The sequence below is a fragment of the Dreissena polymorpha genome, chromosome 3, assembly GCF_020536995.1.
Source record: "Dreissena polymorpha isolate Duluth1 chromosome 3, UMN_Dpol_1.0, whole genome shotgun sequence".
Taxonomy (NCBI): domain Eukaryota; kingdom Metazoa; phylum Mollusca; class Bivalvia; order Myida; family Dreissenidae; genus Dreissena; species Dreissena polymorpha.
The window spans coordinates 44,381,191-44,400,449 of record NC_068357.1 but is presented as its reverse complement, the minus strand read 5'-3'; the positions used below and the strand labels follow the sequence as shown (position 1 = coordinate 44,400,449).

The following is a 19,259-nucleotide window of genomic DNA, read 5'->3' as shown; positions in this document are numbered from 1 at the left end:
GTAAACAACATTCGGGATTTATCATTATGTTTGCGTAAATATTTATTTAATTTGCTCATTTAAAAGCATGTGATAAAAAAGATCTGACACTCGTTGTCATATCATAAAATATTTTATTAAACTCGTCCAGGATATTCGTTAGTAAGCCCACAAAAGGCTCGCTTACTAACAAAATTCCTGAACTCGTTTAATAAAATATGGTATGATATGACAACTCGTGCCAGATCCTATATTTATGATATATTTCGTTTCAAGAAAGTCACTTGTTAGCAAAAATCTAGTTCAGGCGGAAAGTGTCGTCCCTGATTAGCATGTGCGGGCTGCATAGGCTAATCTGGGACGACATTTAACGCACATGCTTTAAACCCCGTTTTTGCAGAGCAAGGATCATATTTAAACTCAAGCTATCGTTTTATGAAATCATTCTAATTAATGAAGTGAAAATCTGAATAACAAATGTTTTCTTGTACATGTATATGATTTTCTGTGTGAATATTGTATGCGTAAAAACGAGTCGAGGTTGTGCAAAAAACAGTGTCATTTTTACATGAACCCCAGTGCAACCCATGTTTTCTTTGGGCGAAAAATACGGTAATGTAAATAACATTGAAAATAATCCGGATTTAATCGTTATTCTCTGAAAGTGAAAACGTTGCTGTGGTTCAATATTGGAATTCATATCCTATATTGATTAACAGTTTTATTATTTTTAAGCGTCGAACACTCATCTATTACCGCCATGTTTTATGCGGTAAATTTCAACCCATTTATTTGAAACATAATATGAGTATGTCAATAAGTAACCAAACAATCGGAATAAAATGAACAACCAATTTACACTCCACTTGCTATGCCTGAAATCAGTGATGTGTAACCACTGCACGATGACCTCTTCAATGATCGCGAATATAATAGAATGTAGGGAAGGGTACACAAAATGAATATTTATGAGGTCGATAGTTAGGCTGTAGATTATCACATCTCATTAACTTTTATCAATGAATGATCATATGGGGTAGAAACAACGGGTTTCCAAAACTGACAAGTGTCCGAAACTGTTTTGCTTACACAAACTTTATTCCCGTATATTTTTATTGTTAAAACTGTTGTTTGAAAATGGATTTTAACTTAATTTGGGTATCCGGCTTATCCGTAAAAACAATAAATACATGTTAAAAATATGTGTGTAATATGAAAAATATAAAGTTGTGTTTAGTTAAATTGTATAACTTGAAAATCAAATAAATGAGCCGCGCAATGAGAAAACGGGGCTTAATGCATGTGCGTTGTCTGTACAGGCTAATCAGATACGACACTTTCCGTTTGTATTGATTTTTTTATTGGTAACGAAAATCAAGTTTATGCGGCCGTAACAGGCAAATCAGGAACAACACATCCACACATGCATTAAGTCCTGTTTTCCAAGAGCGCGGCTCAAATGTAAGAAGAATGACCGCATTGTATACAATTCTTGGCCACTGACCGTAGATGACCGGTCCACCCCCGAGCACGTGTCACCCGACGGCGGACACCTCTCGCCTGGTCACGATACCATACACAAATATTTACTCTAACTGGGGGACACAATTAAATGGTACACACATTTGTGGACATATCATTACATTTTGTGAAGCCGTCCTGTTTAATTTGGTCAATTATCTGTGAGATAGACGCCGACGAAATTCGACACCGTGTTTAGTTTAATTGAATGAGGTATAAGGTTTCATTCGATTGGATTTGATACAGGGGAATACTTCTTTGATGAGAGTCGAGCCGGCATTATGTGAAACCAGATAGTATAATTAACCGTTTCGCAACAAATCCATGAATCAGTCCTTATATATTTATTTTATGTATTTACTGTGTGATTCATTTATTGTTAATGATTATGCCATAAGGCGCCATTATCTGTTGATATCGTTCTGTACTTTATTGACTGAATCAAGTCTCATTCTAACAAATATAATTTCTAAATCCGCACTTATAATAATAGTAATAAAAATTAATAATCAAATAATACAAATAATAGTAATAATAATAGCAAAAAATATATTTAAAAAAATGTATTATTATTATTATTAAGATTGCTGTTATTATTATTATTATTATTATTATTATTATTATTATTATATACTTGTTTATTTTATTACATTAGAAATCAAAACAAATTTTTATTGTAATAAGGAGATTTTCAAAATAATACTGATGCATTAAAATTATTATACAATTGATAATAATAATAATAATAATAATAATAATAATAATAATAATAATAATAATAATAGATATAATAATAATAATAATAATAATAATAAAAGCAATCTTAATAATAATAATAACAGAAGTGTATTGCATTTATTTTTTATTCATCTAAGGTTATGAAGTAAAGAAAACGATATATATATCTTCATGAAATCATTCGTGATTATGCCTGTTCATTAGCATTAATTACGATAGTTAATTAAAATAAATGCAAAATAAACACTAAGAAGTTTATCGTCTGCATCTTCGAATCTGGCAGGTGTCAATGACGCCCCCTTGCGGGCCCACTCTAGTAAACCCCGGAGTAGCCGGTGCAAAATTCTCACGGTGTTCTTCATTGGCATCCCGCAGGAAAACATTAATCGATTAGGGTCCTAGACCTTTCAGGGCCCGGGTTGTCCCAACAGGTTACCACTGCAAATGCGCGGCCGAATCGTGTGAGAGATTAAGTATGAAAAGTAAATGATGAGTAAATATTTTGAATGTAAACATGTCACTGTCCAGACCTCATTTGAACTTCCGGAGAGCGGGGATTTATTTACATTTTGTAGTAAAGCCATTGCAATTTCTTTATTGCAGGATATAAAAAGACTTTCATATAAAAAAAATCATTTCTTAAAATATCTGTATTACCTTTATTAATTGAGAAGTGATAATATTGTGCACATGAGTTTTCATTTCAGTAGGAATTATTTGGATAAAAAATGAAATTCTTTACACTCAATAATGTTATACTTTTGCGTGTTAATTGGCAGCATACACAATTTTAACGCTTCCCTTCGTTCAAATGTTTGCTAAAATCAAATATTTGTTGACCAATCTTTGGATAATCGGCTCGAAACACGAAACCCTTCCGTTTTTTAGTATTCAAACAAAATGGTATGTTGACATTGTCCATTAAAACGCGTCGTCAGAGCGCACATCATGTATTCACAGGCATGGTTTCGACATTCATATTTAAGGAAAACGTTCGGTATTTACTTTGTAATATTAGCTCAGTTTCTAACTGGAGGATCTGTTGATACAAATATGGCTTCTTTCTGATATTTATTTATGTTCGTGAAAGATCAAAAGAGTCCATACGGATTAAGCTGGAGAATAACAGTTTTATTGGTTTGTTAATTTTTAAATTCAGTACCCTGACTGGTTTTTGAATTAGAAAATAATAATCATTAATACGATTGATTATCATGAAATAATACATTTTACTAATGGCTACTTTAAGCTGTTTTTATCTATCATGGTTCATTGCTGGATTATTAATCAGAATGCATATCATTATTTTTATAACTGAGGTGTTTACGATTTTTTAAATTTCACTTTATAATTATGTAATCAAATAGCTTACTTTATTATATTTTAAATACACTATATTGTAAATTATAAATAAAATATATTTGTACTCTATTGCATAATTCAAATCGTTTAAATATGAGTATAAACCCCTCTTAAATAAACTCTTAACTGTTTACCGCATCATGTGTCTATCAATGCTTACTAAATCAATCACACTGTTGTTGTTTGTAGCCTTTTGTTTACAATACGAAAAGTACCCTTGTCGCATTTCATGAGCCTACTACGTTTAACCGAAGTAGACACAACAATCTTAACATAGATGAACTGCGATCAAATATTCAAATTAGCTCATGTTTGGTTATTGGATACCACGTTTCGAGCCAGTCAGTTAGCACGAGGCTCCACCTCCCGATAGATCCGGTTACCGTGATTGACAGTGTTGCTATAGCGACTAATTTTTTAGCGCTTCATGAATAACGATAATAGCGCGAGGTCGCTGGATTCAGCCAATGAATGTGTAGTAATCAACCTTTTACAATATAGCGGTGAGGAAGAAACAAAATACCGGGGATATACTGTTCATTCTGTACCTGATCTCAGCGTATTGTGTTACTCTGTTTACAGTGCATTTTCGGCAGACCAATCCACCAGCCCTGGGCCCGTTCGACCTCCAGGGGATGCTCCACGAGCAGTCGCAGGTTTCCGGCGTCGGGAGCCCGAATCCGGCGATGCTGCCGTCGTTCGGGTTCACACAGGAACAGGTCGCCTGCGTGTGCGAGGTTCTTCAACAGGGAGGGAATATTGACCGCCTCGCGAGGTTCCTGTGGTCACTTCCGGCGTGTGAACATCTACATAAAAACGAGAGTGTGTTAAAAGCGAAAGCTGTGGTCGCGTTTCACCGTGGGAATTTTAAGGAACTGTATAAAATTCTGGAATCTAACCCGTTTTCTCAACATAATCATCCTAAATTGCAAGCGCTGTGGTTGAAAGCACATTATATTGAAGCTGAAAAGTTACGTGGTCGGCCGCTAGGGGCCGTCGGGAAGTACCGTGTCCGACGAAAGTTTCCCCTTCCCAGGACCATCTGGGATGGAGAGGAAACGAGTTATTGTTTCAAGGAAAAATCGCGAACAGTGTTAAGGGAATGGTATGCACACAATCCCTACCCCTCTCCCCGAGAAAAAAGGGAGCTGTCGGAGGGGACGGGGTTGACCACTACTCAAGTCAGCAACTGGTTTAAAAATCGTCGACAACGGGACAGAGCGGCGGAAGCGAAAGATCGGTGAGTACACAAAGCGCCTTTGAGTTGTCTGAGAGAGTGGGAACAAAAACAGGCGGCCGCCATTTTGGTTCTATGTTTACACAACTAGAACTGAGGAAATCCCCGGAGATTCTTGGGGCGTTCTTTACGAAATCTTCTTTTAATCTGATAAAGACGCTAGTAACCCATGTTGCATCTAACAAACACATGTGGTTATGGTTAAAGGACTTTGTCTCAAAGAAAATTCAAGCATTCTTTCTGGGCAAATCCCCGCATTCTTTCGGTGCATTTTGAGGTCAGGTGTTCTGTGTAGAGGAGTAACCTCTAGGGCACATGCGGTGTACATGTTGAACGTTTACATCGTGCCTTTAGCTATAAACAGACTTCAGAGATTAACTGTTATTTGTTATCTTTAATTACAGTTACAATACATTTTGCCAAACTATTTACAACACTTTGATGATAAATGTTTGAATATATAATTCTTAGCCCGGCACCCCCAACTTCTACCCAACTAAGACAATACAAAATGGCGACCCATTGTTTATGTCTTTAGACCATGATTACTTTTGAAAACAAAGAAAAAATCATAGACTAAGCTTTTTAATTGCATTACGTTTTTATTCTGCGCTTTAAAAATATTAAAACAATACATCCACGTTTAATGAAGGATTACAATTAATATAATATTTTAGTGTGAATTTTAATAAAAACATTTGCATTTTATATGGTTTAAGCTGAATAACAAAATGATTAAGTTGAGATTAACAGTCCACTTAAAATTAATCTTCAACCATTTTGTTGGTTTGTCTTGTTTCAATTGAAAACACTTTAGAAATGTTTGTTGTTTTTTCGTTTGGTTTTATATAATGGTCAAGGGTTAGTATTCATGATTGAATATGTTTTTAAATAAACATTTGACTTCTTTTGATAAATTATTTTATTATATTGCAAACAATTGCAATTAATTTAACTATATTTATTATTAAATGTCAATAGCAATAATTGTTATATATTATATCATTGTTTTATTAGGGATACTTCTATTAATTCAGTTTGAACCACAACAACAAACAGAAACGCAGCAAGTTATACATACATTAATAATAATAATTAAAAATATTAATGATTAAAATACGCATTTTATAATTAAAGAATATTATTTATGATAAAAAAATTCATAATCATATTATTCAAAGAACAGTACATCTGTGTATTTTTATTTGTTTCTTTGTTTTTCATTTATTTTATCTTATCACCATTCGCTTGTTGTTGTTTTCGTCTTATTTATGCATAGAAAAGGTAATTTGTAACAACTATTTCAACAGTGTTCTTCTATTAATAAGAGGTGTTAAAAGTGAATATTTAACATAGGAACGTGCTTTAACAAAATGATTGAGTGCAACCAAATATTTGAATAGATTTGTAGATAAAATTAGTAAAATTATAATATGAAATGTTCACTTAAAAGAATCTCAAATAATTCCCACCCTATGGAGCTTGAGGGACAGGGGCTCAGTACTTTCTTTTTATAATGTCCTTCCACCAGCATTTCATGAACTGCCTTCATAAAACATTGCCCGACAACAACCGTCCAAAACATTCATTTCATGATCTGTCTTCATAAAACATTGCACGAAAACCACCGTCCAAAGATTCCACTTCATGATCTGTCTTCATAAAACATTGCACGACAACCACCATACAAATATTTCATTTTATGAACTGCCTTCATAAAACATTGCACGAAAACCACTGTCAAAAAATTAAAGAAATTTTCCAATGATTTTTCTTAACCCTTTCCCACTTAAGAGCAAAGTAAAAATGGCTATGTGCAAACAGCTTAAAACCAGAACAGCCCTGCGAGTAACTCGCAGCTGTTCAGGTTTGATGCTGTTTGCTCATCATCAGTACCTAAGGGTTGGATATTCTTAAAAACTTGAATCTAGTGATAAAGGTCTTTCATTAAATATAACTTACTAAGGTAATAAACATGCGAGATAGTACGTATCTAAGAGGTAGAGTTAAAAATACCGGTCCGTGGAGCTGACAAATAACCGTCTAGTAACTGGTGATAGAGACATGTTTCAAGAACCGCTTAATAATGACCCTTGATGGTAGTTTGACGCCCCGAACTCAATCACTTCGTACCCCAGAAGAGTCTTAATTTACAAATTACACTCCCTTTCTTGCCATAATTGTCACCAGACGGTCGGCCTCATTAGGTTTCCTCGAGCATTGTTTGAAGACCATTGATCAAATTAATTATTGTCTTAAAGAGATTCCACGGCGACAAGATCTCGGGAATTCTTCTTGCTCCCTGCTCTCTTAACCATATTTTTAACACCATCACGTGGTCGGAGCATATTCGATCGTTTTCCGTTTGGATCGCTTGCTTGGTTTTTCTGCAAATATCAATACGTTATTTTTAAATAAATTTCTAAGAGTATCTGTGTGTTGTAAAACGTGACAGCTCCATCTATTGTATACGACCACCACGTGTTTCTCAAAATAGAACAATTCCACTTGTATTATGCTGTGCGTTTGCAGTCAGGAACCATAAGCAAATGTACAATCAAAATAATGTTGGGTGTGCTTTTAATTTTTTAATCATTATATAGAGGATATTTGTTGGATCCGGTGGTTTATCGATTTTAATTCACGAGTGATCATAGAAATAATATTTTCACGAGTGGCGCAGCCACGAGTGAAAATATATATTTTCTATGATCACGAATGAATTAAAATCGATAATCCACCAAATCCAACAAATTTTCTTTTTATTTAATGCATTTTTCACAGTTTATATACATTCTTTTAGAGTTAAACTAAAGAATTTTGCTGGGATAATGACGTCATTTCGTCAAAAAATGACGTCATTTCACAGTAAACAATGAAAATTATCGATAATTCTCACTGATAATTTTCACTGTTTGAAACAGTGAAATTATCAGTTTTAATTCACTGATATTTCTCTATAAACCACCAGAAAGCATTAAATAAAAACTCTTTCTTTTTTATTTCTTTTGCAGAGATGATATTTTTGTACCGATTTCTTGTTTGTGCATGAGTGACGGGACTCGTATGCCTTGTGTTTGAAGACACCATAACAATTCTTTCAAATGAGAAAACAGGGCTTAATACATATGTATAAGTACCATAAGTGTCGTCCCAGATTAACCTGTGCTGCCCGCTTTTAGTTTATAAGAGACTTCTTATAAAAGAAAAATTTCATAAAAGCGGTTATTATCCCGCAGTAGCAGACGCGGACTGCACAGGCTTATCTTGGACAATACTAAACTCACATGCATTAAGCCGTATTTTCCCAGAATGCAAATTGAAAGCAAGCTGTTGATCATACATGAATAAACCGATAAACAGGTGGTTTTTTTATTACAAACAAAAAAATCTCACTTATAATTGCCCTCTTAAGCGGTGTAAAATGTAACGAAAGTTAAACGTCAAGTTAAACTAATATATTTTATTAACACAATATTTTTTACGAAAAGTTCTAAGTTCAATTTGTTAAGCTTATTTTGTTTTTTGTCTTGCTGATGCAAGAAACAAACATTCTAATCGAACAATATATACTTTGTTTGATATAAAAATTCAGGTGCGCCAATTAGAAAAAACTCCAAACCGACAATACCATGTATACTGTTTACATATTTTTCATTGATATTTATATACTTCCTTTTGGCAGAAAGGTTAATATTAGGCATATTATTCTAATTACAAACATTACACACACGCGCACTGTTAACCCATTTGAAATGTTGAATTCAATCGCATTTTGAAGCCGATCATTGATATCTTGCCAAGGATTGTATTGACATATCAAACTGCTCAACAATAAGGTCTTATGTTTTGAAATGGTTGGGCGGCCTCTAGTTTGATGAGTCCTTTACAAAAATTGTCCCAGAGCCTCGTTTGAACATCGGTAGCACTTTAAAAAGGCACAAAATACCGTGTAATTCTCAACAATAACGCACGTTGGGCCAAGACAAGCCTCAAGTGGCGCTCTCGAAAACTTGACAAAACGACCAAAATAGCGGCGGTTAAACTCTGTATGGCAGTGTTCGGGGTATAATTTTCTCATTTTCAAAGACGGCAAAGTGTGTTCGACTGTCATTTAAAGTAAACACAGCGACATAAACGATGAACCCGAGTTAATGAAAATGTGAAATTGGCCATGTACGTGAATGGTCTGGAGTGTCGGTGGTGTGGCGGTTTCAGGGGTCGGAGCTAACACAGGTGTTTTGACGGTGTTTATACAGAGTTTCTAGGCCTCTCAGACCTTCGTTTAAAACAAACAGCCATTGTTTATGTACAATCCCGCGTAGAGTGATTCATGCGATCGCTAGGCTGTATAATTAATGCATCGGCACGGAACCATTAAGCGTTAACATGCAGGTATATAATATGGTCTGATGTATATCATTGGGACGTTTGGTATTCAAACTGTATATGCATACACCTACAATGTGACTCTTGTTCGTTTAGCTGCCATACTTCGTACATTGTTATTATTAGAACGGAATGAAGCAGAAAAGATGCCGATGATATCTGATTATCAAACTATCGGAGAAAAATCATGATTCACTATGTAAAAATTTAGAATATTACGTAATCAGGCTTGCGTTCTCAATAAAATTATTCTTATTCGACCAGAATTGAAACAGTATATTTGGCTTCTTGTGCAGTTGATCAGGGTTATACGCTTTCTTACGATTTCGTGCACATGCATACATATCAACATTGCGAATATTTCAACAGCGATATTTGATACTCAAATATTTACATGGACAAAAATTGCCATTCGTAAAATTCTACATGCATATTTCAACCGTTAATTGCACATACATCAATACAATGTGTGTCAACAAACTGTATGTGGTTTATTAACAAAAGTATAACGCATTTTGAATATAAATGTATTTAGTAATTAATTTGGTGAAAAAAATGCGACTGTAAACAGTAAACGGCGTTTAATCAAAGTACGTTGTGTCAATAGTCAATTCAAAAACTATGTCGTTAAAATATTATTATTTTTTTTAAACGAACTTGACACCCTTAGTCCCTACCCGCCATTAAACAAGCGGAAGTCAATTGACGCACATGGCATGCGCAGTGGGGATGCTGGTTGGAAATGGTGCGACACCACTGGGGTGGCAATATATCACCCGTTTGTGAATGAAAAGCGAGTGTTCGAGTCGTAGGTTTTATTTGTAGAATTACCCGCCTCATTTGCTTTTATAAGTTTAAAGTGATGTAGGCTGTTTGCAAAGTCGACTTTGACCTATCTGATTAAATAAAATTAACTCCAGCAAAACTCTACTTCAAATTGCTTTTTAATCGACCCGGTACGAATTCAACTGTAAATTCGACATTACTCTGATATAAAAAGAAATTGTTATCGCCATAAATGTGTTTTGCTTGCAATATAAACCATGTCCCTTATGTGATTATAATTTATCTTGCATTGAAATTGACATAAATGTTTATTTATTGTATTAGTGAAGTTGTACATGATATTTTAACATGGCAGCAGTTGTCTCTTTAATTATTAGAATCAACTTTATCATCCAAAAGCTGAGCTTCTTTTCAGAGCAGAAAACACATGGACATGCACATTTTGAACAACTACTTTGAATCATTAGTACCGGGTATATACATTTTTCTCAGTATAATTTCATCACCCATTTTCTTTCAAACTTGTTTTGTCGATCTTGAATAGTTGAATGTGGATATTACTTTGCACAAAAAAGAGTTATGCTGACAACTTTTGACTTTTGTCTTTTCTTTATATCATTTTATTATTTTTGACTGCGTCTCGCAGCAGTCTGGTAATACATTGCATGTAACTTTTTATTCGTCACACACTATATTCGTCACACACTATATTCGTCACACACTATTTTGATCAATACCTGTTATAAGGCTGCTTTACATATATGTTTATGTCAGGTCAAGAGAAAGTTGTTTTATAAGTTGACATATGTCACTACTATGACTCAACCATAAAGTCATACCTTGGTATAAAAGAATCAGTTTCAACACAACAAACACGTTGATGTAATCAATTTAAAAAAAGCAACACAACATCAAACAACTTATTGTTCAAATATTAAGCAGAGGTGCTCATGATGTAATTATTACACTACGAATATCAAAAATCAAATTCATTCCTGTTTAGAAACCAAAATATGAACACAACACTTCATTATCATCTGAATATTAACTTACTTTTTCTATTAAATCTTCTTCTAGTCGCTTACTTCTGTTCATGGCAACAGCAAAAAATACGTACACTTTATAGGTTATTTTCAAAATATGTATAAACTTAAAGACATTTCATCATGTATTATGATTAAAATCGTAAACAGTATAGATTTGATTTTATTTCTTTCATATCATAACTTGTATATATTTACACACACTATTTCTTTGTCCATAAAATAAATGTGTGTTTATCTCAATAAAACCGTCAACTTACTATTTTCAGAGAGGGAATCGACAAGGGTTCCCATGGAAACCTCAGCCTCAACTCCCCGATGTCGAGCGATGTCGACAAGAGTGGCGACAGCAACGACGGTCTCGACGGACTGAACGGCGACATCAAAACAGAGCCAGACACCCCAAGTAGCATCTACACCGACCTCCAGAAGGCGCTTCCGGGTAGCAATATTATGTCAAGCCTCGATATGCAAACCGGAAATGCGCATCACGCCCATAATGCGCACAACGCACACAACACGCATACCGCGCACGCGCAGCACCAGATGTCGTCTATGAACAATGGTTCCCACCACCACGATATGGGTCAAATTTTACAAGAGTATCAGACGTTATGACAATAAAATGGCGGTGACCTATGGGTCACGTGACAGTTAGTTATATACTCCACGTCGGACGCTCACACCAAAGAATGTATATTTAACAAGCTTGTGTGTGATTTGAAGGCACAAATGCATTTTTCATGCATTTTGTTACGTAGTAAATTGCATATTATACAATATTTGTGTGCCATAATTTTCACGGAAGTAGGTTGCGTGGTTATAAGTAGCGTTAGTTCATGACGTCATGTTTTCCACGCAATAGTGCCACTGACGTCAGAACTCGAGTAATTTGGCGTCGTGTTTGTCTGAGGTCAAAATTATTCGAACGGCATTCGTTACAGACAAATGGGTGATAATATTCTTGAAAGAAATGACGTCGCGTCATGACCTCATTTGTAAAGAGTGTATATCAAATGTCGAATGTTTCGACAGTCATAGCTACTCGCATATTTGTTACCATGACACTATTTATAGAACGTGTATGAAAATGTGATTTCAATAGAAGCGTAGCACACGAGTCTTTATTTCTGACATGATGTATTTGTAACTTTCCTGAGCGATAACATTTGTTTGGAATTTCTCACAAAAACTGTGCCATATCCAATCAAGCTCTCTGCAAAACACATCATCTGAATGACAGTGCCATTTTGACACAAGTCCTGTCGTGCCGAATGCAAATTAACGCATGAAACAAACACGACGTCTGCTCGTAACTGCAAGTAGTTTCGGATATTCGACGTATTTCGGATAGCGGGGTAATGTCATTACTGAAGAACTTATGGATGTATATGTGGTCAAGATGATATTTTACAGTGTTTTGTTTCTACCCATGCAATACATTTATTTTTTCGTTTGTCTAAGATTGATTCTACACAAAATATATGGATATTTTAATATGACAATATATCAATCAATTTTAAAAATTAATTTAATGCCCCTTTATTTAGTGAGCATTTTTTTTCTCTGGCTTTACCCTAGATGCCACTGTGTCTGAATTTCCAAACCTGTGGCACATTTGCGCTTGAATACAAATCTGCAGTACCCGTGTTCTTGATTTTCTCAACACCATCATTATGTGCTTGTTTTAGATCTGATGTTATGTTGCAATTAATATAGGACACTTGACATTTCAAGCAAATAATCTAATCGCTTTACCTACTGTTTTTTTCCACGTGTACCGTATAAAAATCCTCTGGAAAATGCCATGGTGTTCATATTTTTGTTTTCTTCAGCTCAATAAATTCAATAATATCAAATTTCTTGTTTGTAAACGTACCGGATTATCGACAATGTAATTCATCGTTTCAAAATGGACATCATATTCAGAATACATGCACGATTATAGAGTTTTGGTCAAATTATTTAGATTTTTTAATACTTTGTACATTCATTGTAATTATGTACATAAAAACACATCCGTTTTCAGATCTGGAGTATTGAAATTACAAATAACAATTACGTGTTATAAGTTATTGTTAAATAGGTTCATTAAAATTCCTGGTTTAGTTATTGCTCTTATTTCTTTATAAATTCACATAATAGTTGGGATCAAATGAAACTATGAAAATAACTAATGTCATAAGTACATTTGTATACAATATGTCGATAACAACAACTTAAAGACAAACATTGCCTCAGACCAAATTACTTGTTTTAACTTCCCGAAAATCACGGTGATGTATGCAGTTAATTGGTGTGCACAGAACACAGGACGCCATTGTTGTACGGTAACCTTCACCCCGGGTATTTTATAAACCGGACTAGTTTTCATAGCGTGCTTGCAGGCCATAATACACTTGCTTATTGTTGCTCGAATTCTCGGGTGAAATATTTGAAAATGTGTTGCATTATGAAGTTAACACAGGGATTGGAGATTTAACATTCTTAAGCACCCAGTGAATCAAGATGGGCAATTATGAATATTTTAGAATGTTTATTTAACGTTTGGTAGCGATTTGTTGTAATAGAAAGTTGCAAGATAACTAAAATGTAAAAATGGACAATGCGCAATATTCCTTTATGGAGGAGAATTGAATGTGCGTTGCTTGATTAATTTTATATTTTAACCATAACCATCACTTATCTTAGTTTTCCAGCCCCTTCACTGTGTTGAACATCTTCTCTAAATGTAAGCATTTACAGGAAGCAGGTTAATTTGTCGACCTTGAAACAATTGGTTAAAGACACGTTTAATATATAAGTATTGTTTGGTCGTATACTTTGTTTCTTTATGATAATTTTATACATATAAATGGTCATGTCAAACTTGAATTGTTGTGTTCACTGGCATGATGTGCCATGCAGCTATATATAAAATCGTCATTTTCAGTTTTCCTTACTTACGTTTAACAAGTTCTATACTACAAAACATTTATAAATATCAGAATCAGAAATTATCAGATAATAACTATTTTAAGTATTTTAACATGTCGATTTTAACGGTTGAACAGGTGTGAAAACTTTTGTTGTTAAATTTTACACTGAATGAAATATGTATTTCATTTATATTTTGTATTACAATGTATCTCTCTAAAAATAAGCGTGAAGATTTACAATTAAGGCACTGAAAGGTGTGCATGAAATATTAATTTATATGGAAAAATTATGTAAAGCACTTGCAATTTTTACATTTTGAAATATAATTCCTGCTTTTCTCTTACCATACAGGTACAAAACAGTTATATATTAACTTTAACAATGCCCTACTTTGTTCTGTATGCTGCATGGTTGTGTCAAATCCTTTCATTTGGTATCTGTAAATCTTTTTCGATAGTAGAGAGTTATTTTCCCCTGTGTAGATGTTTGTGTGTATTGTCGGACACCCAAGATGTGATTTCATTTAGAAAACAACATTCATTGCATGACGACCTAAAACGATTCAGAAAATATTAAACGTTATTTAACTATCGTGAAAACCTAAGCTTAATACATGAGTGTAAAGTATCACCACAAATTAGCATTTCGTAGACCGCACAGGCTCATCATTGACGACACTTTCCGCTTGTATGGAAGTTTTCTTAAAATGAAGTATTTTTCTATTCGAAAAGCCAGTCAACAGGGAAAGTGTCGTCACAGATAAGTCTGTTCAAACTGCATAGGCTAATCTTGGGACGACACTTAACGCACATGCATTAAGACCGGTTTTCACAGTGCGCATCGTGTAAAAAAATCGATTGCATTACTTATGTGTGCATGTTTTATTTATGCGGAGCTTAATTGTTCAATCAATTGTTTAAGATAATTTGTATTTACTTCATGACAACAATAATTCTGTAATTTTGCGTGATTTAAATTAAGGAATTGTTGGGAAATTGACATAAGTAACGTTATGTCTACGTGCAATGAATGTTGTTACCAGGTTACCAAAGGGTTTCTGATATTCAGTCGTACGTTGCCATATCTGTATTTTGAGATATATAGTTGACAAAAGGATGCTTTTTGTGTCATCTTTTATATTGAATAAAACTGTTAATGTTTTATGTCTTGTAATTGTTCATACCAAGAGACGATAGCGTTACTTAAGTGTAGCATCAAGTTATTGCAAAGGTCTTCTAAAATATTTTGTTATCATTGAGAAATGTCTTCTCATACAAAAATCCGCTGAAAAAAAATATTCCATTGACTTGATTTTTACATTTAACTTTGTTGGCTTGGATTTGAATATTGTACGTTGTCATCCCATCGCCAATGACTGTATTCGCTAGATCCTGTTTGAAATGTCGGCCTTATTATTTTAACCCATTTAAGCCTTAAATTTGATCAATTTATTTCGAAAATTAGGGATTTCTAGTATATTTATTTCTATATTTAGAATATTTCTTACAGTAATGCTTTTTACTAAAAAGTTTTTAAGCCAACAGCGCAGACCTGCGGCGTCTCATCTGGGTCTACACTGTTTGCCAAGGCCTTTGTTCTAGACGCTAGGCATAAATGGGTTAATAAATTCTTCAAGATTTCTTTTACCTAGTCGACGAAGCAGAATTTAATACATTCTTATGTGTTTCTTGTTCTTGCTTAATCAATGAATTAATTTATACAGGGTTAACACTGAGCATGATTATCGCTTATTATAAAAAAAAACATCATTTAAGGTTAATTATATAAACCACGTGTGCTTCTTGAATGCGTCAAAGAATAAGCATATTCAGCATACACTTTCGTTTAATAGACATCTATGAACGTATAAGATCGAAATAATACGCACGTTTTAATGCGTCTACTCCAAAAGAGCCCTTTATTCCGTATTAATGCGTTAATGACCTGTCAGACCAAGTCGCAAATTCATCAACACACGAAGACAATGTACGCGACGTACGGAAACACTTCAATGGCTCGTCAACTTAACTGCCAGAAAAACAATGGTTTGCTTACTCGCTGCCAAGGTATCCCACCTGGCGACCATAACCTGATAGTGTTGTATGTAACCTCGCTGCTGCATTCTCTATCATCATCACCAAGCCTTATACTTCAGCGAGCAGTTGGCAATATTGTGGCGTAATAGCTGGGCCAGTACGTCAGTACATACAAATGTACACAGTCAATAACTGAGAAAACGTTATACGTGTTTGCACTATAATACAAGCAATCGTCCTACGTTTACTGTAGTATCGGTGGTTCGTTTGCCAATTAACAAACCCGCCTATTTAATCTTCGTTCAAAACTTCATGTAATGAAACAAAGACATGAAATCAACGTTGGATGAGCTTTAACATGCTATCCAGTTCATGCAAAAGTTAAGCGCATTGACTTTTTAGGATGTTCACCAAAATATCGTTGCCGATGTGAAACTCTGCTTAATGCATATTGGGTATTTTACAAGTATATAAAGCTATGCAAACATTTGCCAATGACATAGATCAATCGACTAGCAGTAATATGTATGGCAATTCGCCCCATTGGTACAAAAAGGTACCAGGTGACATTCAATTTATATATCACATAGTACCTTTTTGCACCGATGAGGTTGGTCATGGATGTTTCGTTTACATCGACCAAACCTCAAACGAATTTTGAATGTTGTTAATGTAACAAATGTCGGTTTATAACGTCACATTAAACAAAACAAATTTTGTTCTATTTCGTTGAATCTTTTCGCCGTTTTCATCAGTATTTTAGTCAAAGCAAAGAAAACAACAACATACGTTCAACTATAACGAAAGCTTCACTAACTTAAAAGTGAATCCAAGGGATATTCCCATGACTGTGTACTTAAAATGCTGTTCAAGTTTGAGGTCGATTCCGTTTCAGAAATATGCAATGTAGTTGGACAAAAATATATACCATTTTTCGAATACATACCTGGACTTACATGCGTTTGGTGAGTGTGTTCTCTTTATTTTGGGATTAAAACAATGCTTTAAATGATTTAGAAGACATTATTGATGAAAGTTTTATATGATTAAGAAGACAATTTTATATTTAAAAAATAATATATCTACACAATAACCCTTTATCTTCCCGTTCGTTCAGGAATTACCAACCCGACACAGTATCATTGGCAAAAGCTTTCTCATGCATCCGCGGGTAATTTTTCGACCCGCGATATCAATTCATTTTCCGGTAGGTATTGGCGCCCAAGTCATTATCAGTCTTTTAGGGTAATTGAACTAAATAGCTGTACATTCAATACTGGCATTTCATTTTAACATAACCGGATACTCAATGAACATTAAATGTTAAAGGTTATTTTTTTGCTAATGATGTTACTGCGATTCGTGGATAGCAAAGGTAAACTGCGATGTCAAAGTCCTGGGTGTCTCCCAGTCACGTGGTATGTGACGTCACGTAGTTTGTGAACAGGTAATTACTTATCGTTACGTTTCATTGCTTATTATTACCTCACATACGTGTCGTAATAAAATGTTAATCTTCTATAGATAATGTTGTATTTGGATAACAGTGAACAAAGGAAAATAAGACGTTTAACTGGTATTCCATGTTGATAATAATATAACGATATTATCTCTGAGTGTCGTTAATGTATTTTTCATTAATTATATACATGAACAGTACATTTAACACTGCTAAAATGTATGCAGTAAAGCGTTATGTCATAGTTTTATGAAAGGTTTTTCATGCAAATAATCAATATTCTGGTATCAATTGTTTCTCTTTTTTGTAGAGATATATGATTTGTATCCGTTCATTAAGCACAATTCGAAGAACATTCTTATTCAATCAATATCGTGTATAAAGTTAGTACTGATTAATAAATGATATATAATATATAATTTATTAACCAATACATATCTTTATAATAATATATCATTTATGTTCCAAATACTCATCGAAAAGCAGATATTAATTCAAAAGTTATTTATATGACAATAGTTATATGTCCATTGCTGTCATCAACTTTCTGTGCACGGAGAACTGATCATTGCTTGTGACTTCCCGATGTCGACATTGCCTGTACAATGACGTTTAAACTTTGAACGACTTAGTCATAGAACAACAACGGTTCTCACGAAATCACTTTCCATAACCCGGTTAGATGGCAAGAAGTAAAATATCATTCAATTAATCCTAAGTAAATGGGGATCTTTCAGGTGGTCGGAGAAACCCTCAGTGAAATCCCGGAGGAATGAGATAGCTCGGTTAGTCTCCAGCCAAGATCGCGACCACGTGACCTAGATAAGAGCTGAAACATTTGGCGGGAACTTGACGGCCGTCCATCAGGCATGGCTTATCAGATACGCGATTGTTGATTCCCCGCTGCTCTGATATGTGATTCAGTCAAAAAACGAAAGTACTTGGAACAATAGTTACGGTGATGAATGGATATTTACAGATATATGCATAACTGAGTATTTGAATGCAGACGTGTCTATAATCTTACATGTTGGATGAATATTAATTGAAGAAGTTTGAATCTTGCAATTTGTTTCTCCAACGAACATTTGTTGATATGAATAATAAAAGAAAACACGTGATTGTAGATTAACTGAACACATTTAATCAAATACTGAAGATAAAACAAATGATGGTTACGGCTCATAGTTTATTAATTAAAATGATTTAAATATTGTAGCATGTAAGGTCAATGTCACTGTTTCGAAAACATGAAAAACAACACACTCAATTACTTAGTTTGAATAAAGATATTGAAGTGGAATTGTGTGTGTACGTAGTTTACACGAAGATCTAACCTCTTGCTGAATTTGGGGCTTGTGGGGTTTAGGGATAGGTTACTGTTACTAAAAATAGAGAAGCATCAAACACGTGGTTTCCGATTAAAAACTATAGTTTGCAATCTTCATCAATCTTACTGAAACTTGGGATATAACAAGTTTGCATGGCGACGTAGTTTAGAGTTGTGTTTTGGCTTGTCGCGTTAAGGCCAAGACTGTATGAAGATATAGTTCTGAATGGTGTATGTTCTTAGCATATGTGCAAACGAATCTCGGTATTGCGCTTGGGGCCATTTGGATTAACCCATTAATGCCTAGCGACTAGAATCAAAGTACTGACAGTACTGGTGTGACGATGCTTTTGAAGAGGATTGATATAAAAGCATATATTTAAGTTTATCTACAATACCACAATTGTGTATGTGGGTACGAACATTTTGGTTAGGAAAAAAATGGGTACGAAAGTTGTGG

General features: G+C 34.3%; 1 protein-coding gene across 2 annotated transcripts in view; it reads left to right on the top strand.

Moving 5' to 3' along the window:
* Nucleotides 1-15,135, top strand: part of LOC127874020 (homeobox protein six1b-like) — a 64,898-nt gene extending 49,763 nt beyond the window's left edge. For both annotated transcript variants that reach the window (XM_052418126.1, XM_052418125.1), the window contains exons 2-3: nucleotides 4,183-4,840; nucleotides 11,325-15,135. In XM_052418126.1, coding sequence (XP_052274086.1) covers nucleotides 4,183-4,840; nucleotides 11,325-11,673 — 1,007 coding nt within the window. In that variant the 3' untranslated portion in view covers nucleotides 11,674-15,135. The remainder of the gene's footprint in view (nucleotides 1-4,182; nucleotides 4,841-11,324) is intronic.
* Nucleotides 15,136-19,259: the final 4,124 nt, after the last annotated feature.